Here is a 24,499-nt window from a genome sequence, read left to right as displayed (position 1 = left end):
AGGGGAAGTGGAGAGGGAGAAGCAGGCTTCCTGCCGAGCCAGGAGCCTGATGTGGAGCTTGATCCCAGGAACCTGGGATCATGACCTGAACCGAAGGCAGATGCCTAACCAACTGAGCCACCCAGGCGCCCCAAGATTTTGTTTTTAGATAATCTTTACACCCAACATGGGGCTTGAACTTACAACCCTGAGATCAACAGTTGCATGCCCTAACAGAGTGAGCCAGCCAGGCACACCCTTTAATTATTTTTAAGTGCGCAGTTCTGTGGCATTAACTGTAGTCACGTTGTGTAACTATGGTCACCATCCATCCCCAGATCTTTTTCATCTTCTCAAAATGAAACTACCCCTGTTAAACAATAACTCCCGTTGCCCACCCTCTTGCTCCCAGCAACCACCATTCTACTTTCTGTCGCTAGGAATTTGACCATTCTAGATGCCTCATATAAGTAGAATCACACAATATTTATCCTTTTGAGACTGGCTTATTTCACTTAACATAATGTCTTCAAGGTTCACCCATGTTGTCTCATGTGTTGGAATTTCCTCATGTTTGAGGCTGAATAGTACTGTGTTGTATGTGATACTCCACCTTGTTTATCTGTTTATCCAACAATGGGTATTTGAGCCAGCTAGGAGCACCCACAGATATTCTTTCTGACAAGGACACCGTAACTTAACATTTTAAATGAAAATTCATTTTGACTTTGCTTAAGATTGGTTTAAAAATATTTGGGGCGCCTGGGTGCCTCAGTGGGTTAAAGCCTTTGCCTTCGGCTCTGGTCATGATCCCAGGGTCCTGGGATCGAGCCCCGCATCGGGCTCTCTGCTCAGCAGGGAGCCTGCTTCCTCCTCTCTCTCTGCCTGTGTCTCTGCCTACTTGTGATCTCTGTCTGTCAAATAAATAAAATCTTTAAAAAAAAAAAAAGAATATTTGCTAATGTCCTAGGAATAGACAGATTTCAGATTTTGACTTACTAAATGATAGCTTTAGCAATTTGGTCTGTGTCATGGACCTGTAGAAGTTTTTCTGTTGTGGCCTTTGGCTTCTCACAGTTTTCCCCTATGTCCTTTCCTGAGTATTTAATTATGTCTCTCCCTCTGTGCAGGATTTATCCTACTACTGTTGTTTGGAGTTGAAGGGCAAAGAGGAAGAAATCCTGAAGGCACTTTCTCCGATGTGTAGCATAGATGCAGGTAAACCTGTTTCAAAGCTGAGCCCTATTTTAGTCTTTGAGTATTTACTCATACCTCTAGCAAGGAAGCTTTTTGGAATTTAAACATATATCAAAATGCAAGAGAGAGTTCTTGTTCCCAAGGAGCGTGTTAATGTTAGAGAAGTGGGGGTGGTTTCAGATCATTTCTAACGTTGTCAGGTGTTAAGTGAGAGAGCCATTGTTTGGGTGGAGTGACTTCAGTCAGGCAGAAACTCAAACCTCTTCAAATCATTCATTGACTGTTTATTGAGAACTTACTGTGTGCCAGGCTTTGATCTATGCAGTGATCAAAAGCAGCGCCTCACCCCTCAGGGAGATAGACAACAAGAAACAGTGTGGCGATCGGGCGATAGTACCGCCATCTCAGCACCGGAGATCATGACGTGTTGTCTTTGTTTACATCAGGACTGACTTTCGCGGCAGTTCACTGCCTGTCTGGGAAGCGCCAAGGTAGTGTCCTGCTCTATCGGGCAAACAGATACCCTCAAGACATGCTGGGGCCTGTCACATTTATTTGGAAGTCGGAGAGAACCCCCAGTCACACTTCTGAGAGCAGGCAGTTGTGGATCTGGCTTCATCCAACGCTTAAACAGGTATAATCCTTGAGATGATTTCCTCGCAACTCTGTTACTGCATTCTTTTTTTTTTTTTTTAAGATTTTATTTCACAGAGCGAGAGAGGGAATGCAAGCAGGGAGAGTGGGAGAGGGAGAAGCAGGCGAAATTCCCGCTGAGCAGGGAGCCCGATGTGGGGCTTGATTCCAGGACCCTGGGATCATGACCTGAGTCTAAGGCGGATGCTTAATGACTGAGCCGCCCAGGTGCCCCTGTTACTGCATTCTTAATTACCATTGAAATCAGTGCTTTGGAAGTTTAAGCAGTATAAAAGTTGGGCTGATAGCTTGGTATTTGAATATAGGGAAGAAAATGTTATGTGAATATGAAATGAAGCAAATCTTGACCTTTTACATTTTGGTAAACCATAAGCAAAAGTAGAGATAAAGACCCACTATATAAATAGTGGCTTGAAGTGCTGCATTTGGTCTAATGCTCCCATGATGCCTGAATTCACTGGTATCTATGTGCTTGTCAGAGCCTCTGATGATGAGAAGCTGTTTTAAGTAAGTCTGATGATTTTTAATCTCTGTTGTTCATTTTTTCTTCCTTTGGTCTATTCACTAGTTTCATATGGTAAGCCGTAAATTTTTTCAAAAAAATGTTAACTGTTCAGAGTAGTCATGTTGTTTTCATTAGTCTTTCATTAATCTTCACAAACTTAGGAGTTTGGTTTTTTAAAAAGATTTTATTTATTTAAGATTTCTTTTCTTTTCTTTTCTTTTTTTTGTCAGAGAGAGAGAGCACAAGCAGAGGGAGAGGCAGGCAAAGGGAGAAGCAGGTTCCCTGTTGAACAAGGAGCCCATGTGGGACTTGATCCCAAGACTCTGGGATTGTGACCTACTGAGCCACCCAGGTGTCCCAAGATGTTATTATTTGACAGAGAAGTGCACAGGCAGGCAGGACTCAGTCCCAGAACCCTGGGATCATGACCCAAGCCTAAGGCAGAGGCTTAACCAACTGAGCCACCCAGGCGCCCCTGACACTTAGGAGCTTTTTTGTTTCAAATGCCATGCACTGTTTAGAAGCAACAAAAAAGCTTTTTTTTTTTTTTTTTTTTTTAAAGATTTTATTTATTTGATAGAGTGAGACACAGCAAGAGAGGGAACACAAGCAGGGGGCATGGGAGAGGGAGAAGTAGGCTTCCCACTGAGCAGGGAGCCCAATGCAAGGCTCGATCCCAGGACCTTGGGATCAGGACCTGAGCCGTAAGGTAGACACTTAACGACTGAGCCACTCAGGCGCCCCAAAAGCTTTTTGATGATGGTGAATTTCATTTAATTTGTAAAGGGATAAAGATGTAAATTTTTTATTTTTTATTTTTATTTTTTTAAAGATTTTATTTATTTATTTGACAGAGATCACAAGTAGGCAGAGAGGCAGGCAGAGAGAGGAGGAAGCAGGTTTTCCACGGAGCAGAGAGCCTGATGTGGGGCTCGATCCCAGGACTCTGGGATCATGACCTGAGCCGAAGGCAGAGGCTTTAACCCACTGAGCCACCCAGGCGCCCCAGATGTAAATTTTTTAAAGGGAGTAAAAAAATAATATGAACTAAACCCCCTGAAGTGTCTCAATACTTCCTTAGGATATTTTAGAGGAACTCAAAGCAGCATGCCAGTGTGTGGAACCCATCAAACCCACCGTCTGCACCCCCGGCCCTCTGCCGACAACATCCGAAGAAAAACGCCAAACCGAACTGCCTGATGAGAAAATTGGCAAGAAAAGAAAACGGAAAGATGATGGAGAAAATGCTAAACCCGTTAAAAAAGTCATCGGTGACGGAACTAGAGACCCACACCAGCCGTCTTCTTGGATCTCCGCAGCCACGGGCATTATAATCAGGTACAGGCTGGATTTGCTCTGAACCCACTGAATAGTTTTAGTGAAGACTTGCTCTGTTTTCACCAGTGGCTCAGACACTGTGTACGGTGGATGTTTCCATCTCGAGACCTTCTCTCTCTTTCAGTGATTTGACGATGGAGATGAACAGGCTCCGGTTGATCGGTCCGCTTTCCCACTCCATCCTGACCGAGGCGCTGAAGGCTGCTTCTGTCCAGACCATGAGAGTAAATGCGACTGTGGTGCTTTATTCCACTCATGTCCTTCTTAGCAAATTTGTGAGACCTAACATACTTCGGTACCATTTGGGGCATGGCCTATAAATATTTCTTTCTCTGTCTCTGCTTCTTATCAAAGACTTGGTCACCTTCCACTTCTAGAAGAACAGATCTCAGTGAATGTGAACAGATTTGTTCTTATTAAATGCAGACTGTAAATGTAGGTGGTGAGTTTTGTGAGTTTTGTGGGTAACAGAGCCCTTAAAGTTACTGAAATTCTGTGCCTTTTTTTGTTTGTACTTGTGTGGTGCATATTTTCTGGGGCTAGGTTTTTTTTTTTTTAAATTTAATTTAAATTCAGTTAACACACAGTGTATTGTTAGTTTCAGAGGCAGAGTTCAGTGATTCATCAGTCTTACAGAACATCCAGTGCTCATTATATCACGTGCCCTCCTTAATGTCCATCACCCAGTGACCCCATCCCCTCCAGCAACCCTCAGTTTGTTTCCTATGATTAAGAGTCTCACAAGTGGCAAGATTTCAGGTTTTTTGATGGCTGCATAGTAGTCCTTTGTGTGTGTGTGTTTTAAGATTTTATTTGTTTATTTGATAGAGATCACAAGTAGGCAGAGAGGCAGACAAAGAGGGGGCAGGCTCCCTGCTGAGCAGAGAGCCCGAGGCAGGGCTCAATCCCAGGACCCTGGGATCATGACCTGAGCCGAAGGCAGAGGCTTTAACCCACTGAGCCACCCAGGCGCCCCTCCATTGTATATTTATATCACATCTTCTTTACTTGTTCATCTGTCGATGAACATCTGGGCTCTTTCCACAGTTTGGCTATTGCGGACATTGCTGCTATAAACATTTGGCTTCACATGCCCCTTCGGATCACTACATTTGTATCTTTAGGGTAAATACCCAGTAGTGTGATTGCTGGGTCATAGGATAGCTCTATTTTTAACGTTTTGGGGAACCTCCATGCTGTTTTCCAGAGTGGCTGCACCAGCTTGCATTCCGTCCAGCAATGTAATAAGGCTCTCTGGGGCTAGTTTTAAAGGTCCATGGTCCTGAAAAGGTTAAGAGCAATATGTCTAGTGTGGCACCGTCCAGCTTTCGGCAAGGGTGCGCCGAGTGTGGTAGCTGTTAGCCCATGTAGCTCTTGAGCACTTGAGATGTGGCTGGTGTTACTGAGGAGCTGAATTTGTACCTTCATTGAATTTTAATTAACTAGAAATTAAATAAAAATAGACCTCTGTGGCCGGTGGCTACTAAGTTGCCCCTGCAGGTCTAGAGAAGAGCGACAAGGTTCAGAATCAGACGCTCTAGGTTCAGATTCGGTTTGTTTCCCTGTGTTAGCACCACTGACCCTTCCGTGCCGGGGCCTCCCACAGGGTTCATGTGGTCAGAGAAGATGTAGGTGGGAACAGATTTTGAGCTGTTAGAAGAAAAATACTTTAAAAATCAAAAGCTACTTCTGTCCTCTCTCTCTGTGCTTCTACACCATCCTCAGCCAGCGTGTCTCACCGAAGCAGCTTCCTCCGTTCCTCTGCTCTTCCTTTCACCACAGCCTCCACGCAGAGAACAGAATGGTCTCTCAACAGTTGATTCATATATTGTCATTTCCCAGTCTAAAGCTATTGAGTAGTTTCTTAACCATATTTGTGGTTGTTCACGTGACTGCATACTCTCGTGGCTTCCTGCCTCTGGCTCGCTCTCTCCGCACTGCACCTCAGACGTGCTGTCCTTCTCTCAGGTCCTGGAATATGTCAGGTCTCTGCTCCCTTAAAGCCTTCACACCTGCTTTCTTCCCACCTGGCCAAATGTTCTGTCCTAGCCCCCTCTTTGCTTGGTAAACCTTCCTTAGTCTTCAGATTTCAGCCTTTATCTCATTTCCCTCTGGAATCCCTTCCTGACCCCCAAGTTAAATGAAATCAATTATATTGTATTTCATTGCATTTTGTACGTTTCTCAGTTTAATATGTTTAGATTTGCTTGTTGTACTTAGGCAATGTTCATATTGAATTTGGTGAGGGCAAGGACTCTGTCCCCAGTGTTTAGCACAGTGCTTGGCACAGAGGAGGGCCTCCACTCCAGCTCGTAAGTCGCTCAGGGAGGATTTGAACCTGAGAAGTTTGGTTCCGGAGCCGGTGCTTTAAACCAATAAGCTGTGCTACCTGAGTGACATAAATAGCTCGTATGTTAACAGGTTGCTTCCGTAGAATCTGTAGGAGCACGTCCTACTTCAGTGAACTTCCGTATGAATCATGGCTGTAAGTCTCTTTCTCTGTGTGCACCTGGTACGGAGGTGCTTTTTGGTTTTCTTTTCTTTGTTTTTGTTTTTTATTTTTTAAAATTATTTATTTAGAGTTTATTTATTTATTTGAGAGACAGAGATAGCAACAGCATGAACCGGGGTGGGGAGGGAAAAGCAGGCTCCCCGCTGGGCATGGAGCCCGACACAGGGCTCAATCCTAGGACCCTGAGATTACAACCCGAACCGAAGGTAGATGCTTAACTGACTGAGCCACCCAGGCACCCCAAGTTCTTATATTTTTATTCATTTAAGTAATCTCTGTACTAGCATGGGGCTCAAACTCATGACCCTGATATTAAGAGTTTCATTCTCTTTTGGCTGAGCCAGCCAAGTACCCCAAGTACTTGGCTGAGCCAGCCAAGTACCCCAAGATGATTTTTGAAACCTTGCTCAATTCCTCATTCTATCTGGGAAAAATACAAGTAAAAGACTTGTGTATCCTATTTGAAGTTTCTACGAATAAAGCAATTGTAAGATATCCTTTTGCCAAAGATTTCTTCAGACAGTGTAGGTTTGGTGTTTCTTTTTGTGGGGAAAGTCTTATTGCTGAAATTGGTATGAAGTTAGCAGTAGTGGGAGAGGAGCAAGGAGCAGGCCTCTTTTGTCAGTAGTGTGCTGAGAGAAGAACGCAGGTGTCTCTTTGAAAACCATAGGTATGGTTTTTAGTGTGTGAAATCTCGAGAGAAGTGTAATGCTATGTCCGTGCCTTTGATTAGAAGAGCACTTAGGTTGGTGTGAATTAGTGTGTTAAATAGGGGAGCAGTTGCCCATGAATCTCAGCCCTAACAAAATGATCAAGTCTGATTCATCATTTCTCTGGTGAACAGGAGTTGTTATTTTTCAGGAGGGAGAAGACACAGAGAAGACACCTCACCACTGGTGGACTGAAACCTGTAAGAATCCTGATAGCGTTTCCCTTCATCACAGACAAGAAGCCATTTTTGAGTTGTTGGGAGGTATTCAGAGGGAATACTGACCGGGTGGTTTGGGGACGAAGGGAGGAGTGGGAAGTGCATTGAAAGAGTGTTTTATAGTTGGGCTAACTACACGGAGCAGTGCTTTTTAACTTGGAACTCCTTGTCATAATACAGCAAGAGAACATGGAAGACTGGTGCCTGACTCAGTGAACTTAGGAAACTCTGAGTTTATGTTAGTATTCCAAATAACTGGCATTCTGATATGCTAGGTAATAGCCCATGTACTAAAACTAAGGTCTCTACTTATCCGTACACAATTACGTTTGTGGGTGAAGCTACTGTAGTTATCACTGATGGAAATACACACGTTCGTGTTGTAAAATAATCTGTTATGTTAACTTAATGTTTTTGGTGAGAAATGTTACTCTCTACGAATGTTAATTTACTCTCTAAAAGTATTAGTGGGACAAAAGAGGAATGTAGGTTTTTTAATAATTAGCCCAAGAAGAAATTTTTATTAAAAAATTTGAATATTCAAGCAAGTGTATATATATTGTGAATGACTTTGTAAAAGGATGGGTTTTATTTGTTTTTTGTCAAAGGAATAACATCACCAGCAGAAATTCCAGCCGGTACTGTTTTGGGACTGACTGTTGGGGATCCTCGAATAAATTTGCCTCCAAAGAGGTCCAAAGTTTTGCCCAATCCAGAAAAATGCCAAGGTAAAGTTTCTAGAACACTCCTGGTTTTCCTTACAATTTTGAGTAGTTTAGTTCCATGGGAAGAGTTCTGACAGCTCTGCATTGACTTCATCTGTAAAAAGTTAGGGTGATCTTTACCTGCCTCCCTTTCAAGGTGATTATAACCAAAGGAGATGGTGTGTATGGAAGTGTCTTTTAGCTAGGAGACGTGTAGCCTTGTCTTTATGTTCATTTTTTCCGCCCCCTGAGTTCTTTATTTTTAGTATCTGGTAAAAACCTGTCGTTCTGCAAACCGGGTTCTCTGAAAATGCCTGGCATTTCAGAATTTTAATTGTGAGGGAGGGATCTGCACCCGCAGCTGGTCTTGTGCTCGTTGGAAGCCTCTGTCTGACCATACAGATGATCCAGGTTCGAATCCTGGCAAGGCCATCCCAGGTGCTGAAGGGTAAGAAGTATTGGTTTAGACTCAGTCGAGTGGCCTGTGGGAGGTTGTTGGGTGGGGTGGCATCAGGTGGTGGTTAGGAGCCTGCTAAAATTTTAGTCTGATCTGGGATTCTCAACAATGGTGATAATAGCGTGTTGTATTTACTGTCATTTAAACACTGAATCGGAAGAATCATTAAAATTACCTTCTGAATTTTGAGAGGAAAAATACAGGTATGTGGAGTAATAACTTCAGTTTTTTTTTTTTAACCTCCCCATGTAGTTAATAGCTTATTAAAGCAGCAACAAATTAATCTGTCAGATCCTTACATGAAAGAGGGATTGGATGAGAGAGGAGTTTGAAGCTCTGTAGGCAGGTTAGTTAATCATAGAGCCTCAGACATTACTCAGTGAGTTGTTGCCTCTTTTCTTTTTTAATGGCGTTATCGTCTGATGCAACCCTCAAAGTTGCAGTGTTGACTGAGCATTAAACACTGACTGTCTTAATTGCCTTAAGTAGTTTCAACACCACTTACTTTCCCTTGCTGCCTCAGATCCTTTTTTGGAATGAGGTAGTTACTGTTAAATTCTTTTTAAGGCTTTTATCTTAATAGGAATCAATTCCAGGAAAATTAAAGTCTACCTTAAGACACATGATTTAGTTTCTTTAAGAGCCTACCATCTTGGTAGTCCTTGTTGTATTTTATTGAAACCTGTTTTAGGTAATTTCATTGAAAAAGTATTGGTATGTGAGCTACAATAAGAATTAAACTTTTTGAGGAATTAGGATTATAACAATATCACTAATAGATGTAACATATCATCTAGGATGATAACTTAAAACTAAAGTTAGAAATAGACTTTGATGAACCGGGTCAATTAATAAAAGATTAATCCTTGGAAGAGTCTGGGTGTCATGATGATTGAAAACTTAATTCTCTGATGTACGTCCAGTTTCTCTTTCTACATCTGAAGTCGTTCTCTGCCTATTTTAACTTGGACAAAACAGACCAATTTTGGTGCTACTTAAACCATAAAGAAGGGTTTGCCCTTCTTATTTGCAGGACAAAATGTCGTCTTGTGTGTACTAGGGATTCGAGGATTCTGAAAAGAGGGGGTATATGACTGTGATATTGCGATATAATAAGAAATATGTATTTTGGTCTTGTGCAGCTGCCCCTTTCCTGGTATATAGCTCCTAAAGTCCTTGTAATTCCCTAAGTGATAACAGCCTTAAAGCCTTAAAGGCTAAAGGAGTGTCTTTTCTTATTCATTAAAGCCCCTTTCAGTCCCAACTTTTATGTTAATGAGGTGAAAAGTCTCTAGGATGGTGGTTTGGTTACCGGGGGAACCAACCTCAAGGTTAGAGCGTCAGGGCTTTCTCAGACACTTCTACCCCTGCCCCATCCAGACCTGGTTCTGGGAGGGGGAGGTGGGTTAAAGATTGAGTTTGATTGTCAACAGGCAAATCGGTCATGCCTACTTGATTATGCCTGTGTAAAAGTCTTATACAGTTGGGGTTTGGAGAACTTCCCGTTTGCTGAACTCCTGAAGATGTTGGGAGGGTAGGGCCAGGGCCTCCTTGTTCCCTCATACCTCACCCTGTGCTTCTCTTCCATCCGGCTGTTTCTGAGTTAAATCTTTTCATTAAAAAACAAAGCAAAACAAAACAGTAATGGAGTCAGTAAACTGTTTTCTTGAGTTCTGGGAGCCATTCTAGCAAATTACTGAATTCGAGGAGGGGGTCGTATAGGTGGGACCAATTTCTAGCCAGCTGGTCAGAGGTATTGGAGACCAGGGACTTCCAACTGGCATCTGAAGAAGGGGCAGTCTTGTGGGACTGAGTCGTTAACCTGTGGGACCTGACAGCGTCTCCAGGTAGGTGGTGTCAGAACTCGTGTGAATTGTAGGACACCCAGCCCGTGTTGCAGAATTGCTTGCTCTCGGGAAAATGGCTGCACGTTTGAGTGTCAGAAGTATTGGGAGTAGAATAGCAAGACTGTAGGGAAGGAAATAGTCTTTCAGTGAAGAACTTGAAGTAACGGTGCATATTTTCAGATGCGCTGAAAAAGTTTACTTGATCGTTTGATCCTGGATTTTGATTTGAATATTAATAATTTGTTTTTACAAATCTTTTCAACTTAACAACAGCATTGCGCTATGTAAGCAATGGGTTTTCCGTGTGAGATTTTTAAAATATAATTCCTGTTGCACTGTCATTGTAGGATTTATTCTCTTTAATCTTTCTCTTTATGTACTCTTTGATAGTGTAAACCCCAAACACAGGAAGAATCGAGTTGGCTTTAGAGGGATAGGTGAGAGATCATCCTTTTTACAGCTTTTCCAAGTACCTTTAGAGCACGGAGCTGCAGTTGACTTCATGAAGTGTCCAATTATTGGTCATTTTGCACCGACTCCTCCATTTCTGCTCTGGGGAGAAAAAGCCCTCATAGCTTCAGTTGGTCCCTTTTAACTGTTCTGCAGGTTTAATTTAGAATAGAGTGAATTTGAAGACTAACTTTGGTTTATTTGATTCCCAAACGAGGCAAACTTTAATTTCTTTGCTTCCCTAAGGAAAACTTATTAAGAAAGTTTTAATTTAAAATTTGGTCATCTTCAAATACATTTAAGAAAGAAAAACTATTTCCTTCAACCTTTAAGTTATTCTGTAGTTATGCAGTGAAATAGAAGGCTTTTGCCAGGTATGAAAGAAAGTATTCTTTATTTGGGTCTTGGGCCAAGAATTTAGAATTCCATTCAGAATCGATTGTCATTCTAGGCCCACTTAGGTATGTGCTGGCTCAGCTGGTAATTTTTTTCCCTCGGTACTAGACTCTTGACCTAAAAGGGTCTTTCCCTTTGCCTTCAGGCATACTCTGTTTTGTTTTAAAATAGATTTTATGTTTTAGAACAGTTTTAGGTTCACAGCAAAGTTGCGTAGAAGGAATAGAAAGTTCCTGTATCCCCCTGCCCTCACGTACACACAGCCTCCATGAACCTGCACTGACACATCATTGTTGCCCAAAGTCCATGGTTTTCATCAGGGTGTGCTCTTGGTGTTTTATATTCTGTGGGATTTGACAAATTTGGAACAGCATGAATCCATCATCGTAGTATCATGAAATAGTTTGCTCTAAAAATCTGTGCTCTGCCTATGCCTCTCTCTCTCTCCCAGCCCTTGACCTTTTCACTGTCTTCATAGTTGTGTTTTCTCGAATGTCATTGCATTGGAATCATACAGTATGGAGCCTTCTCAGATATATTCTTTCACTTTGTAGTAAGCATTTCAGGTTCCTCCATGTCTCTTCGTGGCTCAGTAGCTCATTTCTTTTTAACACTGACTGATATTCCATTGTCTGGATGTCCTACCTACTTTGTTTCATCTATTTATTTATTATTATTTTTTAGAACATTTGGAGTTGCGGGTGTCTTTCTTGTGCCTTTGCAAGCCTCAGGTTCAGCCCTGTCTTTTGTAGAGTCCCAGTTCTGTCATTCACATCGTTGGCAGCCCTCCACAGGGAAGCGATTCTGGGTGGACAGAGGCTGTTTGAAACGGAGCCCGTTTGCTCCTAGACAGGCCGTGGGAACTTTCACATACACAGCACTGGTACTCAGGATGCTGTTGGTTATTATCTTCTGTGAGGAGCAGCAGAGGACTAGAAGCAGTTTCTGCTTTAAGGAGCTTTGATCTCAGATCTTTACATCAATGTAATATTCTCTATCTTTGCTCTCCCCTGAAATCTGTCACATTGTGGGCCAGTTGATTCCACCTTATTTTTTTCCAGCCATCAGACCCATGCAGGTATGTGCCTTTGAGTGTGACCTTTCTGTGTAGGTAGTTTAGACGTTAGCCAAAACTCATGAATTGTCTGATTTTCTTTTTTTCTTTCTTTTAATTTTTCAGTCCAACAAAAGAGAGTTGGAAGATTTTTTTCCCCCTAGTGGTTCAATGACTTCATGTGGGAAATCTCTTCTATGAGTATATGTGTTTCTAATTGAAAAAGTTTCTCCTTTTTTTCCCACTGGAGTACTATTTGGCATGGTTCAGTTTCTTTAAAGGGATGAAACGATACGTTTCACAGAAAATAGGCTCATTTTAAAGGAATGAGAAAAACATGTTTTACAGGAGGAATAAATATTCAGTTCAATGGAAAAGGATTATAAGAGACTTGAAATAATAGAGCAGAAGAAAAAGCTGGTATCTATTGGCTCACAGCTGTCGGGCCAGGAATGTTATAAAGAGCCCTTAAATAAACAGTTAAAATATGGCTTGTACTGTCCTAGCGTGTTATAAAGAAATTGTTCACCTGTGCAGGGGTTCCTAGAATTTGGTTATTTTAAATGTGGGATTAGGCAGTCATTTACCTGAATGTGATCTTTATATCTTATACATTAAAAATACATGTCAAAAAAATAAGTTTAGGAGCCTTTGCTCTTTTATGAAACCAACTATAGGAGTAGCTTAATTTCTAGTCAAGTAAATTCTTCTAGGGAAGTTAAGTCAGCACCTACAAAATATTTTCTTGTAACAGAAGGTCAACCAGCAATGTTTAGAGTTTGACTTCGTTGATCTAAAGGATGTAGTTTGAAGGCTCTTTCTTTTCCCTCTTAGATAATGAGAAAGTTAGACAGCTGCTTCTGGAGGGTGTGCCTGTGGACTGTGCGCATAGCTTTATTTGGAACCAAGCTATCTGTAAGAATGTCACAGAGAATAAAATCTCGGATCAGGTAACTAATGGTGTAAGGATTGTTGGTCAAGTCCTAAAGACAGGTTGAAATTCCTCACTCAAGATGCCGTAAAAGTTATTTCATCCTTTAGAGAATCTCATAGATAGCCTTTTATTTTCAATTTATTGATGCCTTGCTTATGATTTTTTTCTGTTCTTAGAGAAGAATAATCTCAAGAAAAATTTACCATGAAGACTTTTTCTTGAAATGATAATTCCACGATTTAAATATATGTTTTTCTTTTATTTTCTTTTTCCCTTATTAATCTCACAGTGATTGAGCTCTTACCCAGATCAGGGATTGTAGCAGATTGATGAGCTAGATGGCTAGGATATGTTTAAGGAAGTACAGGGTCAAAGGAAGCCCAAAGAAGGGGTACTAAGCCCAGACTAGGGAAGTTGGGAAAAGCTTCCCGGATGGGGGAGCTGGTGTTTGACCTGACCCTTAGGTGGGTGGACAGAATTAAACCAGACTTCTTGGGGGCCAGGAGACAAGGCTGCTGGAAGTGAGACCAGCATGTGCAAGGGGCCCAGGATGATGTGTTCAGGAATCTCTAAGTGAGTCAGTAGCTTGGAGTTGAGGGTGGGGCAGGAGATGAAGAAGTAAAAAGGGTTCAGAGCACAAGAGACCTTGAAGTATTTAAAGGATTTGGGCAAAGGACATAGGGCGTCACTGATGGTTTGAAGCTGGGCCGTGATGTGATCGGATTTCACCCGGCAACACTGTGGAAGGTAGATTAGAATAGGAATGGGGGTTCGGGCAGAGGAGCTGTAGAGAGGGCTTGTGGTTGGATGGCCTTAAGAGACCCTGCAAATAGTCCTTAATTGAAGACATGAGGCGGGGACTGAATCGACACCGTGTGGATGGAGTGGAGGGGCTGGGGTTGAAGACAAAACACAGTCGTTGATTGGGTGGCTGTAAGTGGGAGAGGAGGAGACATGTAAATTAGCTCCTAAGAGTCTAGCTTGAATTCAGTACTTCAGGTAAAAGAGACCCAGAGCCTGATTTATCACTGCTGTATTCCCAAGTTCTAGAAGAGTGTTTGTCACATAAAATATACTCAGTAAACATTTGAATGGATGAGTCAATGAATGAAGAGCAGACATGTGAATGGATGAATGAATGAGTGAGTGAGTCAGTCCCCCAGCCAGGTGGGGAACACAGGAGGAGAGCGGATGCAGTAGGGGGATGAATTCAGTCCTGGATAGACTTGAGTTGGAAGGTCCTCAGGACTTCGCCATCAGAGTAGATGCCCAGGAGACAGGTTTTGATCCCAGGAGGAAAAGCTGGGGCTAGGAGATGGATATTTTAGAATCAACACCATGTAGAGATGGTAGTAGAAACTCAGCCCAGAGGTGAGAAGGATACTCAGGACTTGGTCATGATCAAGGAGCATCCGTGAGGTAGGAGGCAGACTTGGCTGCGTGGCGGCGGTCTCTTACGTAGTCTGTCCTGTGGGTGCTAGGCCTCTCTCCTGCCCGTTCATCTATTTTTACAGCTGGCAAGACAAGTCTGAGGGGCTGTTGTGCACCACTCCCTACAGTCCACATAACAAATAATTTATAGCATCTTCTCTTTTAAATCTTTAAGACCTGGTGAGAAAATTTCTCAAGAGCCCCAGAGTGTTTGCCCACTTGCCCCTCCTTGAGAAGTTATTGTTTGTACCTTTTTTTTGTTTGTTTCTATCACCCACCATTTTTTTTTTTTAAACCTCCTGACAACGAACCTTAACCAAAGTAAATGTAAGGACTGAACATCCAAATACAAAATTAATCCTGACATAAGAGTTTAGCAGAATGGATGTGGGTTATTATATAACTTTGAATCATCTGGTATAGTGTAGCTCAAATTTAAGATAATTTGGCATTTTCTACTGAAACACTCGTATAGAGGAAAATCATTGTAGGAGGAATACCATGTATTTCAAATGGCTTCCATTTATTTACTGAGAACATTTTTTCCCCTTGTTTTTTGAAAGAGCATTTAACTTTCTAAAGCTGCTCATCAGGAGAGCCAGTAGAATCTCCCAGAAAATCAGTGTTGTCTTGAATGATTTTCTTCTGCTTTAGGATTTAAACCGGAGAAGAAGTGAATTGCTGGTGCCCGGGTCACAGCTTGTTCTAGGTCCCCAGGAATCCAAGATACCTATACTTTTGATTCAGCAGCCAGGGAAGGTGACCGGTGATGACCGACGAGGCTGGGGAAGTGGCTGGGACATCCTGCTCCCCAAAGGCTGGGGCATGGCTTTCTGGATTCCATTTGTAAGTTCTTTTTCCGTTCCCACTGTAGAGTGTAAAATACATTCCTAGTCCATTCCACATGCTGAAAGTGTTCCACACTGCATGCCCCACTTAGAAATCGAGGGCTGTTTTTCTACCCTTGGAGCTATAATTCTGATCCAAGGTAATTCATAATGTCCCCAGAGCCGGGTTGTCATTAATAAGAGTTGGGCTGACATAGTGTGAATTTCTGAGATTTTGAAAGTGTCCTGATTTTTATTTGACAGAGATCACAAGGTAGGCAGAGAGGCAGGTGGGGCGGGGGGTGGGGAGCAGGCTTCCCGCTGAGCAGAGAGCCCGATGCGGGGCTCGATCCCAGGACTCTGAGATCGTGACCTGAGCCGAAGGCAGAGGCTTAACCCACTGAGCCACCCAGGCGCCCCAGAAGTGTCCTGATTTTTGAATAGTAGTGGTAACAAACTGGGCAGGGCACCTGACGTGAGACTTGGTCCCAAGAGCCTGGGATCATGACCTGAGCCAAAGGCAGATGCTTAACCGACTGAGCCACCCAGGTGCCCCTGAGGTGGCTTTTTGTCTTGTTCTATGTGTTTTATTTATTACAGTTTAAAAGCAGTTTTTTTAATTTCTAATTTTTATAGATGTATAGAATACCTTTTTTAGTTTTAAGGGCTGACCATGTATTCCTACTAGCTGCAGCTAAAAGCTTTATTAAAATCCAGTGTGTTTTTTTCTTCTCAATAGTTTATTTATTATTATTATTTTTTAAAGATTCTATTTATTTATTAGAGAGAGTGACAGAACGTGCGTGCACAAGCAGGGGGAGGGGCAGAGGGCGAAGCAGGCTCCCCACTGAGCAGGGAGCCCAATGTGGGTCGATCCCAGGACCTTGGGATCATGACCTGAGCTGAAGGCAGATGCTTAACGACTGAGCCACCCAGGCATCCCTCTTCTTGGTAATTTAAATATTACTTTGAACCAGAGAGTATAATAGATAAGACTGTTAGAATCACATAGGTAATTAATTTTAGCAATTATGCTTGGTACAAGAGACATTCGGTTAATCATTTAAGATTCATTTCTTGGGCTCCTGACTGGCTCAGTTGGTAGGGCATGCAACTCTTGATCTCGGGGTCATGAGTTCAAGCTTCACAGTGAGTGTAGAGCTTACCTAATAAAAAATAATAGTAGGGGTATCTGGGTGGCTTAGTTGGTTAAGTGGCTGCCTTTGGCTCAGGTCATGATCTTAGGGTCCTGGGATCTAGCCCTGCATCAGGCTCCCTGCTTGGCAGGAAGCCTGCTTCTCCCTCTTCCTCTACCTGCCGCTCCCCCTGCTTGTACTCTCTTACTCTCTCTCGCTCTGTCAAATAAATAAAATCCTAATAATAATAATAATAATAATAAAAAGAAGGGGAATATTTTAAAACACTTCTAATTTATAAACTATGATCTGTTTTAAGCATACAAAAAAGTATAGATGCTGAAATAATACATATGGACCCTTCACCCATCCTGCAGCTTAAGAAAACATTACAGGGACGCCTGGGTGGCTCCGTCTATTAAGTATCTGCCTTTTACTCAGGTCATGATCCCCATGTCCTGGGATCAAGTCCTAAATCGGGCTCCTTGCCCGGTGGGGAGCCTGCTTCTCCTCTGCCTGCTGCTCTCCCTGTTTGTGTTCTCTCTCTCTCTGACAAATAAATAAAATCTTAAAAAAAAAAGAAATGAAACATTACAGAATTATTGGAAGCAGTCTCTCCAGCTCCATTTCCCATCCTCTTCCTAAAAGAATCACTTTACCTGTTTTCAGTGTCTGTCACTACCTTGCCTATTTTTATAGCTTTCTTAAGTATGCTCTGTATTCCCACATAAAATAACTATATTTTGACATGTTTTTAAACTTAATATACCTCACCACATTTATGTTTTTGCAACTTACTATATTCACTTAACATTGATATTTTTTCTGTGTTGATTGATGAAGCTGTTCCATCATTTTTGCTCGTGTATAACCCGTTGTAGGATTATTCCACACTTACCCATTCTCTTTTTGATGGGCATTTAGGTGGTTTTGCATTTTCTCCATACAAACATTAAGCACTACTTTTACTGTAGGGTGGTGTATTAATAGGGTATTTTTGACATTTCTGTTAGATCTATCGAGGGGCAAGAGTTGGCGGGTTAAAAGAGTCCATGATGCATTCGCAGTACAAAAGGTCACCGGACATCCCCGGAGATTTCCCAGACTGCCCTGCGGGGGTTGTGTTTGCCGAGGAGCAAGCCAAGAACCTCCTCGAAAAGTACAAAAGGTAAGAAACCGGCTTCTCCAGTTTCCTAACATCTTGCAAGGAAGAGAAGGGCCTTCTCAATGTTGGCCAGCAATGCTCAGAATGGCTTCAGTAACTCTTACATAATGTGGAGTGTTCATAGACTTTTCCTCGAATTCACATAACCAAGATGTAGCGAAGTTAGGAGATCGTCTTATACGTGGCTCTTATAGGCCTGTCCAGGTTACAGACCCTTCCCACGGTCATTTGCTTACATTGATGTTGGCGCGTGCCTAAACTGGGGGCCTGAATTTCAGACGCCCGTCCCCTCAAAATAACATTTGTTTTTTTTTACAACCAGTTATAGAGGTAATATGTATTTATGAGATTTTAATGAAACTTACGGGAATGTGTAAAAGTGCTTTGTAAACGGGTGTATTCCTTCCATCCAGAGAGATAAGTAACTATTTTTACATGTTGGTATCTATCCAGCTAGCCTTATTTTTTTCCTTTCTTTTCTCTCCCTGGGGGACTGGCCAGCGAAGGGGTTTGCGACTCTTAGACTGTGAAGTGCATGCCACCTTTTAGAGCCTGACTCTCACCTCCATTCCAGGCTCCCGGGAGCACAGAGACTGCCTTGTTTGTTGTGGCGTCAGTGGCATCTAGCCAGTGCCTGGTGCATGGTGTCCTTAGTAACTGTCTTTGTTGACTGATGAATGGAGAGGTAGTGGGATGGCGTAGTTCCTTGACCATGAGCTCCATGATTGTGCTTTCCTGTTCACCATCCAACCACAGAGGCAGGCAGTGCTCGGTGTTCGGACTTTGTCAAGTGACAGGTGAATGAATGAGTGGAAAGACAGGGGTGCTTTCCTGGATTGCTGGCTTACGGGCTCTTTTGAAGGCAGTGATCATGTATTTCGTGCCTCCCAGAATACGTAAGAGTCTTCTATGTGTTTGTTAAGTACTATTTGACAATAGTACTTATTTCTCACCCTTTAGATTTCTTTACCCATGCAGATTTTTCTTAGGTACAAATTTTCTTGAAATGGGATTATAGCATATATACTATTTCAAAACCTGTACTTTTTACTTAGCAATCTATTATGGATAGTTTTCCTGTATCAATAAATGTGACTCTAAACCAAGTGTCGGCAAACTTTTTTTGTAAAAGGCCGGATGATAAATATTTTCGGCTTTGCAGGCCCTTTGGTTTCCATGGCAGCCACTCAGCTCAGCTCTGCCTTGTGGCACAAGGATGACCACGGATGATACATAAAGGAATGGGCATGGCTGTGGGCCGGCCCCATTCTGTTTATGGACACACAAGTTTGAATCTCATATAATTTCATGTGCCATAAAATAGTCTTTTTTTTTTTTTTTTTTTTTTTTTAACCATTTCAAAACATAAGAGCCATTTTTAGCTCCTGGGTCATAGAGGAGCAGACAGTGGGTCGGGCTTGGCATGTGAGTCATCATCTGCCATCCTTGCTCCAAATAGAACTCAGCAGTTACCTCCAGGGCTCCCATATATTGAACTGTAATTTGTCAGCGGCTCTTTAGTTTATTTCTAATTTTTTGCTCTGCGCTTCTGTGAACAGCTTTCCATATGCATCTTTACCTGTTTGTCTGACTTATTCATTCATTTAATATATTTGTTTAGAGCCTACCATGTGTCAAATGCCTTCTAGGCACTGGCGCCTTTCCCCGTGGAGCTTATGTTCTTGATGGAAGCACATGTTTCTAGGCTGGTGGGGGAGGGACCCAGCAGAGGGAGGGAGGCTGACATTGCAAGAGCAAAGCCCTTGAGTGGGGAAGAGAGAGGCTCAGATCGCTCATTTCAGTTGGCTGGAAGGCTGACTTTGAGATACAAATGCAGATTTAGGTAGGGTAGACTCTGGCCCAGAGATAGGTAGAACTCTCCTGATCATGATGGGCTTCTCAGTGAAAAGAGAGGCGAGGTTATCAGTTAGGACTAAGAAGGGGAGAGAGGCTGTTGGAGATTCAAGGAGAGAGGAATCTATAGGGACCGTTTTCTGGACGAGCAGAAGATAGAATTGACTGGAGAAATGTCAGGGCGTGCACTTGTTTACAGCAGGACCATTCAGGGCTTCTGGGTGTTCTTCCCCAGCCCTGTTTTGTTGATCGGGGCTGGCGTGGGGGTAGTTAGAGGGTTGGATGTAACCAGGATGGGCTTTACCAGGTCGAGGGAGTTGAGGGTACCTGTAAGGGAATGACTCTCCTATGAACCGGAGAGTTTAAGCTTAAGAAGCTTAAGAAGAGATGAAGGTGAAGGTGCCTGGGTGGCTCAGCTGGTTAGGCCCCTGCCTTCAGCTCAGGTCATGATCTCAGGGTCCTGGGATGGAGCCCCACGGCTGCTTCTCCCCCTCCCTCTGCTGCTCCCCGTGCTTGTGCGCTCTTTCTCTCTCTCTGTCAAATAAATAAAATCTTTAAAAAGCAAAAAGACATGCAAGAACGGTGGTGAGCTATGAGGAGATGGTGGAGGAATAGTAAGTTCCAGCGCTTCAGGAGTTATAGTGGGGGAGGGGCAAATGGGCTGGAATGGGAGGTATTGCTCTGAGGGTAGATACTTGAAATTGAGATTTTAAGGGGGAGCAGGTGATAGCAGTGACAAAACCTAAGTGCCACCAGGAGAGTGGGTGTCTGAGGTGAAGTAAAAGATGGGAAATAAGGACATGAAGTTTCTGGTAGCCCAGGGTGTTAGAGCTGATCTTGGTAGGTGCCAAAGCCGCTGAGTGACCAGAGTCGAGATGGCGGGGGAGGGGGTGTGTGGGCGGCTGGAGGAGGACCTGGCTGAGGAGGGAGAGCGGATGGTCTGTCTGAGGGCGTGTGCTTCGGGGGAGCTGGGATCTTGGAGGAGGAAGGAGAAGACAAGTGGTCTGGGGGCATCAGGGGATCATCTGCCCCCCTGCCCCCCAGGCCCATGGCATGTAAGAAAGAAACCACGGTCGCTGGAGAGGAGCTGGATGGGAAAGAAAGCACACACCTTAGGCTGAATCCCATCAATAAGATTTCTGGTTTAAAAAAAATATATACACCCCACAGATTTTTTTGTACTATCCATCAATTGCCGTTTGTATTAATTTAGGATTTCACCTGTAGTTAGGAGCGTGGCTGTTTTCCCTCCGAGTAACATAGGATATTACCAACTTCTAATATTGATAGAACTGATGGGTGGAAAAAGTAACATCTTATTGTTTTAATTTTTTGTTTAACGGTATAAAGTGTTTACTTTTAAGTGTTTTTCACCTTTTCTTTCTTTTTTTGTTACTAGCTCATTTATTTCCATTTAAAGGTCTTCGGGGGAGGCAAGTACCATGGGAGTGTTTTTTACCAGCTGCCCGTCTTGGGAGGCCAGAACACATTTGGTTCAAACTGCAGAGCAGAGGCTCAAACTGAACCCCTGATTAAGTCTGCAGGTTCATTGTCTACCTGGGGTCCTGGGGCATGGCACAAAGTAAGAAGCATGTGAGGGAAGGAGAGTCAGGGCCTGTCCCACAGGACCCTGTCAGTCCAAGGATGGGGTCTGGGACTCCCTAAGAGTCCTCCAGCCCAGAATGGCCAACAGTGCGGCTGCTCCCTGCCTCTCGGGGTCCTGGTTCTCATTAGCTTGTGGTATTGCTGAAAGGCTCTTCTTTCATCCATTGCTAAAAAAAGCTGATTGCTGTCACCCTGTGAGCTTGGAAATCTCTCTCAAAATTGCAAATGCTCATTGTCTTTGCTTTAGCAGTTCATTCGGGAACTTATCCTGCGGATATACTTGTGCTTGTGTGACATGTTCAAGGTCATTCGTTGCAGCATTGTTTCTAGAAGCAAAGATTGGAAAATACCAAAATGCCCTGCAGTGGGGGGCTATCTCATCAGCTGGGGTATAATCCAGGAGTAAGATAGGCAGCGCTTTGCAAAAGAATGAGGGATCTCTTCGTGTACTCATATGAAATGATCTCCAAGGTATGTTGTGAGATGGAAACAGTTAATCAAGAAGTATACGGAGTCTGGGATATCACCACCTGTGTAAAATGGGTAGCAAAACAGAAAGAAAAGGGTACATATCTGCACATAGGTCCACAAAATGTCTCGGAAAGGATGCATTACAAAGCAGATAATGACGTGATCTCTTGGAGGGTGGCTGGGTCATTCATTTCCTCCTCAGTGTCCCCGAGTGAGGCAAGTCCCCCAGGGCCGTTTTTCACCAGCTACAGGTCGAGTGGGGGAGAAACCTCACCAGCACCCCTTCCGTTCCCGTGGAACATAGAACATTGTCACACGCAGGGACATTGCAGCACGACTCCAGGGACACTGTGAACTTGCGGTTTTTCAGGAGGGCGCCCCCTGGAGTTGTGAGGCGGCCACGTGGGGCCGCTTTGCTGGATGTATTACCTTTTAAAAGTAAAACCAAAGGAAACAAATAAACTTAGCCAATAGAGTTGGTCGTCATCTTTATCATACTTCTTGGAAAACTTTGTTTCTTAGGTTTGTTTTTCAAGTAGAGATGTAGTGCAATGGCCGTAATTATTTTTGTGGTTCCGATCCTAAATTGTTCAAAAATTGGTTCTCCTCCTTGATTTTCACTAGGCGCCCTCCTGCAAAACGGCCCAACTATGTGAAGCTTGGCACCCTGGCTCCTTTCTGCTGTCCCTGGGAGCAGTTAGCTCAGGAGTGGGAGTCAAGAGTCCGGGCCCAAGAGGAATCCTCTGTGGCCACCTCTCCAAGTGGTGAGGACAGTGACTCGAGGAGAGACAAGTTGCCTTGCGATCCCACACCTGAAAACACGGATCTGCGGTCTGACGAAGGGGGCACATTTCCGAGCAGCTGCAGTGAGCCCCGAGAAGTCATGGACACAGAGTGCCCAGCCCGGGTGGGGACCGAGTGGGTAGCAGGCCAGGATGCCACCGGCAGTCTCCTCTGCGTTCTGCGGTAAGTGCCCATGACCCCCGGATGCAGTTTTCGTGGTCTCTTTTCTCCTGACCAGGCTATTGGCTGTAAAGGTTCTCATTGTCCCTTTATGCAAAGCCCTAGGGAACATCTGGACTCTCTGGGTAGGGGCGGAGGCGGAGGGGCAAGCCAATCCTGTGTCACCCAGCCCACAGAGGGCTCGGGGATACAGCTGAGTCACATCTGATTTGGGGCACGATACTAATGTGCCCAGATGGTTTAAAGTATCATCACCCACCTACATAAACCAAGGCAGTTTTCTGTGACCTATTTCATTTAGTCTTTGCTGACAAAGCAGTCCCCTTGCACCAGAGGGTGCCCTGAGGTAACAAGGAACGTTCCCTCTGTGAACTCTGAGTAAGCATTCTTCCCTTTACATCCCCGAATTCCATTTCTTCTGGTTCCTTTGGAATGACCGGAGTTTAGGAGTGATTCCATGTCCCCTCATTGTAACATCGTCCTGTCAGAGAGGCTGCTGCATGACACTCTGGTCTGTGCTCATCCCTCTTGCCTCGCACTTCTTTTCTGTACAGTAACTTCATTTCCTGTCCTTCCTTCATTTCAGAGCTGTCTCTCTCAGCCTTAGATTCTGTCTCATTTTTCTCTACCTTTAGCTTCTTAAACCTTTAGTCCATCTACACATGGTAGACCCATAGGAAGAAAAATATGACACAAATGTATTAATGTCTGTTTTCAATTTTTAAAGAAATTACCATTTTGATCCTTCCCCACATAGAGTATAAAAAAACCAAGTTAACTCCCAACAGTGCCCAGTCTTCTGACGGCATGTTTTCTCCTCGAACAAAATCTCCTCAAACGTGTGTCTCCCACTTCACGTAGGAGTAGGAAATGGCTGAAGCAGCTGTCGACCTGGTGTGGGCCCGGCTCCGGGGACAGGCGGGCAGCCCGGCGGGCTCCGGGCAGCGGGCAGCCAGCACCGACCGGAGCGGCCTGCCTCCCCCTCCTGGAGCGCTTCCCCAGGGCGCTGGTGTGGGTCAGCCTGGCCCTGCTGAGGAAGGGCAGCCCCGAGCCGCACTCCATGATCTGTGTCCCCGCTGAGGAGGACTTCCTCCGGCTCCGTCGGGATCAGCTGTACTGTGGGCCCCAGGAATCCAAGCACAGTGACCCCTTCAAGAGCGAGATCCGGAAGCAGAAAGAGAGGAAGAAAGTGGATAAGAGGCAGAACAAACAGGCGCCCGCTGAGCCTGAGGGTCTGGCCGGGGGCCCCCCTGCAGCCGGACACCGAGCTCTGACCCTGGGCCTGTGGTCAGGCCCCCTCCCGGGGGTGACTTCTCACTGCTCCAGAGTTCTCCTCGGCTTTGTCACGCAGGGAGACTTCTCCATGGCCGTCGGCGGCGGAGAAGCCCTGGGGTTTGTTAGCTTGACGGGCTTGCTGGATATGCTGTCCACCCGGCCAGCAGCCGAGAGGGGGCTCGTGTTGCTGAGGGCGCCCGCCTCCCCGCAGTATCGGTTTGCGAGAATTGCCGTGGAGGTGTGAGCGCCCGTGGACACCCCGCAGCAGAGACGGGCTAACTGCTTGTTTGCCAAGTCCCCCGTTGGAGAGTTTTGTTTTTGCCACCCTCTGCTTCGAAATATCACACGAATCCTTGGAAATGAGAATAAAGATAAGGCATTATGCAGATGAAGGGCTGCAGACATCCTTCCGGTAATCTCATGGTGATCTCCTGGATTGCTTCCATCTTTCCTCGTCCTTGCTGTAACACTTGAAGAGTATGGGGCAAGGGTAGCTGAAAGCTTTTGTATTGATTTCTTGGTCTGTGTCCTTCTTGCTGAAAATCATTAGATGCTCTTGTATGTTTTCTTGTTCCTTTTTTATTAGGAACAAAGGACTGTCAAGTGTATTTGAAAAGCCCTGTAGACACGAGATAAGCAACAGTGGTTGTTTAATGGTGTGATTGTTACAGGCTAGGGAAAGGCTATAAACACTTGGCCTCTGTGCATGACATAGGGCTCCCTCATCTGGACCATGTTCGAGTCCGTCCTGGAATCAGCGTGCCTAACACCCGACACCATGTGGAAGGAAACCGTGGAAAATTGCTGCTTGTTTTCA

At 44.1% G+C, this 24,499-nt stretch overlaps 1 protein-coding gene across 4 annotated transcripts in view; it reads left to right on the top strand.

Moving 5' to 3' along the window:
• POP1 (POP1 homolog, ribonuclease P/MRP subunit) overlaps positions 1-24,070 on the top strand; it is a 36,927-nt gene extending 12,857 nt beyond the window's left edge. For 2 of the 4 annotated variants that reach the window (XM_032858625.1, XM_032858626.1), the window contains exons 6-16: positions 1,110-1,197; positions 1,623-1,810; positions 3,417-3,673; positions 3,798-3,948; positions 7,047-7,158; positions 7,722-7,841; positions 12,856-12,971; positions 15,041-15,232; positions 17,363-17,517; positions 22,069-22,410; positions 23,269-24,070. In XM_032858625.1, coding sequence (XP_032714516.1) covers positions 1,110-1,197; positions 1,623-1,810; positions 3,417-3,673; positions 3,798-3,948; positions 7,047-7,158; positions 7,722-7,841; positions 12,856-12,971; positions 15,041-15,232; positions 17,363-17,517; positions 22,069-22,410; positions 23,269-23,926 — 2,379 coding nt within the window. In that variant the 3' untranslated portion in view covers positions 23,927-24,070. The remainder of the gene's footprint in view (positions 1-1,109; positions 1,198-1,622; positions 1,811-3,416; positions 3,674-3,797; positions 3,949-7,046; positions 7,159-7,721; positions 7,842-12,855; positions 12,972-15,040; positions 15,233-17,362; positions 17,518-22,068; positions 22,411-23,268) is intronic. The other 2 variants (XM_032858628.1, XM_032858627.1) reach the window with 2 other exon arrangements.
• Positions 24,071-24,499: the final 429 nt, after the last annotated feature.

The sequence above is a fragment of the Lontra canadensis genome, unplaced genomic scaffold (genome assembly GCF_010015895.1).
Source record: "Lontra canadensis isolate GAN:19392208 unplaced genomic scaffold, GSC_riverotter_1.0 scaffold15, whole genome shotgun sequence".
Taxonomy (NCBI): domain Eukaryota; kingdom Metazoa; phylum Chordata; class Mammalia; order Carnivora; family Mustelidae; genus Lontra; species Lontra canadensis.
This window is presented reverse-complemented; position numbering and strand designations above follow the sequence as displayed.